Below are 6000 nucleotides of genomic sequence, written 5' to 3'. Positions count from 1 at the left end.
GTAGAAGTCCGCTAACCATCCTGACCACCTAATGGTGAAAACTAAAAAGGCTTTAATTAACTGCATGCATACATATTTCGAGAGCTCAATTGAAGCCTACAACGGGGTCACGTTTTATTAATTCAAGGGCTCAATTAAAGGAAAACGTGCTCACGTTTATTAATTCGAAGGCTCAATTAAAGAAAAACTTGCTCACAAATTATCACGACCAGAAAAAATATCACTTAAAGTGACCTCTCCCGGGATCCGTAGCAACTGTACCTCAACGCCAATGTCCTTGTCCTGTGGTGTTCCCCAGGGGTCGATCTTGGGGTCACCATTCAACCTCTATATACTCCCACTTGGACAAACCATCAAAAACAATTTCATTTTCATAATGCCGATGACACCCAACTTTACTTAAAGGGATATTCCACCATTTGGGGAATTACACTCATTTTCCACCTCCCCTCAAGTTAAACAATTGAGTTTTACCTTTCTCCAGTTCACCCAGCCGTTCTCTGAGTCTGGCGATACCACTTTTAGCTCCAGCCTTGCATAGATCATTGAATCGGATTAGACCATCTCGCCTGCTAGCATCAAGTGACTAAGAATTCCGGTAATTTTCCCATTTAAAACTTGTCTCTTCTCAAGTTAGAAAGTGTAATAAGACTAATGGAAAATGAAACGTGGAGATTTTGTAAACTGATTTGACATGCAACTATTACTCTCAAAATGAATGGTCCTAAATCCTTGCTAAATCCTTGCTTCTCTAACTTTATGGAGTGTATGAGAATATTACGAGCTGTTTTTTGGCAAAGGGTGGCTTAAGAAGGTATTACAAGCAGGAGTGCCAATACGTTTTGTTATTTATATATTTATTCAGAAATATTTATTTCTTAATGACATTTTTCATTTTTGTCATAATAAATTTGGTTCCCTTCAAGGTTGGCTTTTAGTCAACTTTAGCAGAGGGTTTGGGGTTTGGGCTACTCAGTCATTGTATGTGTGTGTCTATGTTTATATAATGTATGACCATACGTCAACTGACCGATGATCTAATCAGATCCTCAACGCATGACCTCCAACCAAAGTTGTGGATATTCCAATACAGAATGACATCAATATTACTCCCTCTGTGCAGGGGGAATAACAAGGACAGTGGCTTACATCAGCTGATGGGGAAATGTCAGATTTTCACTTCTCCATCACACTTGTCTTCATGATGGCATGATGAGATTCACTAAATGTGTATTGTATCACGACCTGGTTGACTCCCAAGGATATATTCAATACCTATTAATGTCAGTTGTTTGACTGTACATGGATTTGGCAACTATTGTCTATTCTTAGTTTAGGAGTTTAGAAGACAGTTCACTGCTTAAGCCTTTGATTATAATCCATTATCTCCTCACATTCAGTATGTGCATTCAGGTGCTTGTGCACAATGCAGTCTCTACAGATGGGAGGCAAAGTAACCCTGGTCATGGTCTTGTTGCAAAGTTTATTTACCAGCTGTCTTTTTGCATTTGTGTCATCTATTTGAGCATTTTTCTGTTAAAGAGGTTTGGCCAGTGAGAGTCCCAGATTACGAAACCTCATGACTCACTTCCACTGTCATTGTATAAAAAGAGAGATTGTTTCTCCCCATGACATGACATTCACACACTCGAGCACAGCGTTCTTGCAAGGAGTTCCTGCATCTGTAGTTAAATATTAAACAATCTGTTGAAATTCTGAGCAAGCACGTTGTGGATTCTTGACCTAGTGACTAACCTAGAGATTAACTATAAGACCAGAATGGGCAGTAAAATACTCAGCGGCTGTTTGACCGTGCTTGTGGCCTGCTTGGTCATCACAGATGGTGAGTTACCTATGCCGCAGCAGCATCACATAGCCTACTGGAAGCATATCTGCATGCATCTCACAGACATTCATCTCCATTCAACTGTGTATTGTGTGTTCAGCTGTGCAAGTTCTGTAAATATGAATGTATTATTTTCCTAGAGGAGGGTGTATGCGAAACTCACCCTTTATAAACTCTACATCAGGTATGAGCCTGCAAGGGGCAGGAGTGGAGCCTCGTTGCCACTGCATCGGCACAGAGAGCCGGCGCATTGGGAAACTGATTGCGAGGGTGAAGATGTTTTCCCCAAGCCCTCACTGCAAAGACACTGAAGTCATGTAAGTGCTGAGCGTCAGTCTGTCAGTCATGCTTTTCTATTCTCAACCCTAGCTGGTCTTTTCACAGTTTGTTGTTAAATTTGGTCATAAATGAAGTCTTTTGAGGTGATGACATTTTCTCTTCTCTTTTCTTTCTTCTGACAGTGCCACCTTAAAGGATAGTGGGAAAGAGATCTGCTTGGACCCCAGTGCTCCCTGGGTAAAAAAGGTCATTAACAACATCTTGTCGAGGTAAGTTGGTAACATTTAAAAAGCATAGGGTAACTGGATAAGGCATTTAAGACACTACATCATAATCTGAAATTTGCTATGTGCTATGTCCCCCTCAGAAACCAGAGATGAAATCTGTTCCTACATGAAGACAACTAAACGTCCTGCTACAACACTGTCCAGTTCTAAGTGTGTGATGGCTGTACTCAGGATAAACTGAAATGGTTTGTTAAAACCCAGGTGCAGTTTACAAGACCCAATGCTTGGAATATTTCTGTACTTACTGTAAATGCACTCAGAGTGAATGTTGAACATGTACGGTTCATGAAAGGCTTAGCAAAACATGGATGTATTGCACCCTCTGTTGGTGAAGTAAAAGAAGTGAAAAGTGTCCACCTGGGTCAATGAACACTGAGTACCAAGACAGAAAAGCATGAAAACATTCTGTAATCTTAAGTGCTTCTTCACATGTCTGAGTCTCTTCACTGTCTCCTTTAACATCAACCATAGCTATGTAACACAAGTCAATATAACACCACAGTACTAATTGGTCAGTAGGGTAATATAATGTTACAATTGACACCATATTATTTGCTGTATCTGAACTTGCATGCTGTCATCTGAAACCTGAAAATAAATTCAGATTGTGGCTATTTTGATGTTGACTTTACCCAGTCTACACTGGGCGTATCTAAAAAATGTGCCCTCTCTTGGTTGATAAGAGGAAAGGCTGCAGGTCAGGAGATTTTTATCATATAACATCACTTGTCAGAATAATCTATCTAAATCTAAAATAAATTATAATTTTTCAGAATAGGTGGTTGTGTTATTTCTATGTAGCTTTTGTGTAGCCTAATGCACATTATGTACAACCCCAATTCCAAAAAGTTGGGACGCTGAGCAAAATGTAAATAAAAGGCCGAATGTGATCATCTGCAAATCGTAAACCTACGTTTAGGTTAGGAAATAGATATAACTCAAATCACAATAAGCTCATTTTTTGGTGTAATGATAAAGACCACAAAAGGAGGAATATTTCACTAATAGGTTACTGGCACCTAATAGATTACTGGCACCATGACTGGGTATAAAAAGAGCATCCCAGAGACGCAGAGTCTCTCAGAAATAAAGTTGCTGAGGTATTCATCACTCTGCGTAAACCTGTGTGGACAAATAATGAAACAATATAAGAATAATGCTTTTTAACATGAAATTGTGAAGAATTTGTGGACCTCATCATCATCTACAGTTCATAATATCATTAAAATATTCAGAGAATCCAGAGAAATCTTTGAAAACAAGGGACAGGGTTGAAAAACAAGATCGGATGGCTGTGGTCTTTGTATAGCGTAAAACTTGTGTCACCTCAAACCAAATTTGAATATGTTGTATATGCATTTAAATTTGAGCAATTGTATTGAGAAACCGAATTTGAATAGTATATGCTGAAACTGAATTCATTAGATTGAAACTGAATCCCAGTCAACTCATAGAAGTGGCCTGGAAAAATCCACATTCATTCATGAAGTGAATAGTCTGGTCACTCTCGATTGGGAAACATTTGCAACACTTGCATCGTGATGTGCACTAACTTTGAAATCAGCCCTACCAATCACATTGGTCAGAGATTCCTCACGTTGCTTCCTACTTCACCTAAACTTATAACAATAAACACAATAAACAGCATCAATAAACAGCATCAACCGTCAGGAAAAATAGTATGTGGGTCTACCTTTGCTGTAAATACATTTCTGCATTTTTCCAACTGCATTTTTGACGTTTGCAGGTGTTGCTGCTTCCTCATTTATCTCAATAAGTTTCAGTTTCGTCTTCCCCTCTCATTGCTGATTGGCCTGACATTTTTCTTGTCTGAGGGAAACGGTTATGAACTATGGTGTTCCAAAATAGATCTCCCTGAAAGAAGTTCTAGGTGGGCGGGGTCAGGCTACCATAGAAGAATCCAGGTCCTAAAATGGCCTGTCTGCAGTGTAGACCTCTCGCACTGTTTGTTAAAAAACAAATTTACAGAAAAACATACAGTAGGAAACAACCCTTATGACAACCAGTTCATCACTTTTGCATGTAATGACTCAAGCGAAATAAGGCCAATTTGTTTTATAGGGTAGGACTATTCAGCATGAGACTAGAACCTTTTGACCAACATGACAGTAGCAATTGAAAATGTAAAAAACATCAGACATTCATACATAATCAGTTGCATGGATGTAGTAAAGCATTTGCTGTTGTTCAAGATTGGGAGAAATTGCTTTTATTGTGTGCAAAAGACATACGATGATAGAGTTTGACCAAGCAGTTTCAGGAAATTAAATTCTAATCTGAGAAATGCACCAAAACGACTGAGAAAAACTGTGTACAGTGTTTGAGAGAAACAGCTTTTCTCTGCCTATGAGACATGCCATAAACCTACAGTCGACAGATCAACTATACTATGCCTGTTACATCTCATAGCCTAAATACTGTATCAGAGATGCACTCAAAGTCCCTGAACTTGTGAAATGGAGACAAGTCCCTGAGATTGTCAATACATGCCCAGATTGCTTGATATTGTACTATGTAATGCTGTTTAGATAGATAGATAGATACTTTATTGATCCCCAAGGGGAAGAGGAAGGATCATGACCCTTTTAGTTGGTTTTTAACTAACTGGGTATTGTGTAAGCTCTAAATGGTGCCGTATTTTTCATTGTATTCCTTTAGGTTATACATGGGACAACCTTTTGAGCAATATTGCAAGGCAACCACATAACCGTTTCCATGTGTTCAGACTGGATGATGATTAAAGTTCTCAGTTGGTGTGAGAGGGAGTGTATTGTGTGTGTGAGCAACCTACATGTTACTCATCTTGTACTGGATCATCTTCCTGAATCTCAATATTCTGATCACAAGGAGGCTGGGCAAATTACTCAGCACCAGTCAGCATATAGTCCAGATAGCTCCGCTCCACATTGAGCCCAGTCCTGATCTGCATGCTGCAGCCAGGGGTACTTGTCCCTGTTTGGTTCACAGAGAAGCTGATGCTAATGAAAGGTTTACGTAGGTTTTCATAATTTAGCACACCCTTGGAGTAGTTATTACAGTTTAACCAATAAAAACATATGGAAACAAATGAATGAACAACTGGTGTATGTGTAAATAAAGTATTTATTAAAAACATTTTTTTCCAGGAATAAAAATGCAGATTCTCTTTTGAGAAACCATTACATTGAGGCACATTGTTCTATTTAAAATGATGACTATAGTTGATGCTACAATTATGTTGCCTTTTCAAAAGAGCATGTATGGGTGTCCTTATAACAGTGCAAAAACAGCATGAACCTACTGTATAATACCTACTTAGAATGTAAACATTGGCTCTGACAGAGAGAGAGAAAAGAAAGTAACAATGTACTTGTGAGACAGACAGGCGGACGATGAGTGTCTGTCCTCTCAATTCCCCGCTGGCTGGATAGTCCTCTTACAGGCACATCTGGGGGGTCACTCTCCTCTGGAGAGGGGGGAAAACATGGCTGCCTGAGGCTTGGTGCTCCTGCCCACTGAAGCCTACTGAGACACAGGTAATGTATATGCATATATTTATGCACATATTTACAGTTTGTAAGTGTGTGT

At 39.2% G+C, this 6000-nt stretch overlaps 2 protein-coding genes across 4 annotated transcripts in view; one reads left to right on the top strand and one right to left on the bottom strand.

The window, feature by feature from the left end:
* Positions 1 to 955: 955 nt before the first annotated feature.
* LOC125299848 (permeability factor 2-like) lies at positions 956 to 3302 on the top strand. 2 transcript variants are annotated; one of them, XM_048251334.1, is made up of 4 exons: positions 956 to 1843; positions 2031 to 2163; positions 2308 to 2394; positions 2493 to 3302. In XM_048251334.1, the coding sequence occupies exons 1-4, from the start codon at positions 1780 to 1782 to the stop codon at positions 2503 to 2505; spliced, it is 297 nt and encodes a 98-aa protein (XP_048107291.1). In that variant the 5' UTR covers positions 956 to 1779; the 3' UTR covers positions 2506 to 3302. The 2 variants fall into 2 exon arrangements, with proteins under 2 accessions (XP_048107291.1, XP_048107300.1); XM_048251343.1 differs by having other exon boundaries at positions 958 to 1843; positions 1987 to 2163.
* Positions 3303 to 5559: 2257 nt separating this feature from the next.
* The window catches only part of LOC125299480 (zinc finger protein GLIS1), a 32407-nt gene continuing 31966 nt past the window's right edge, over positions 5560 to 6000 (bottom strand). The window contains exon 10 of one of the 2 annotated variants that reach the window (XM_048250768.1): positions 5560 to 5937. In XM_048250768.1, the coding sequence (XP_048106725.1) occupies positions 5849 to 5937 (89 nt within the window). In that variant the 3' untranslated portion in view covers positions 5560 to 5848. The remainder of the gene's footprint in view (positions 5938 to 6000) is intronic. The other variant, XM_048250774.1, reaches the window with a different exon arrangement.

This window comes from Alosa alosa, chromosome 1, assembly GCF_017589495.1.
Source record: "Alosa alosa isolate M-15738 ecotype Scorff River chromosome 1, AALO_Geno_1.1, whole genome shotgun sequence".
In the NCBI taxonomy this organism is placed as follows: Eukaryota; Metazoa; Chordata; class Actinopteri; order Clupeiformes; family Clupeidae; genus Alosa; species Alosa alosa.
This window is presented reverse-complemented; position numbering and strand designations above follow the sequence as displayed.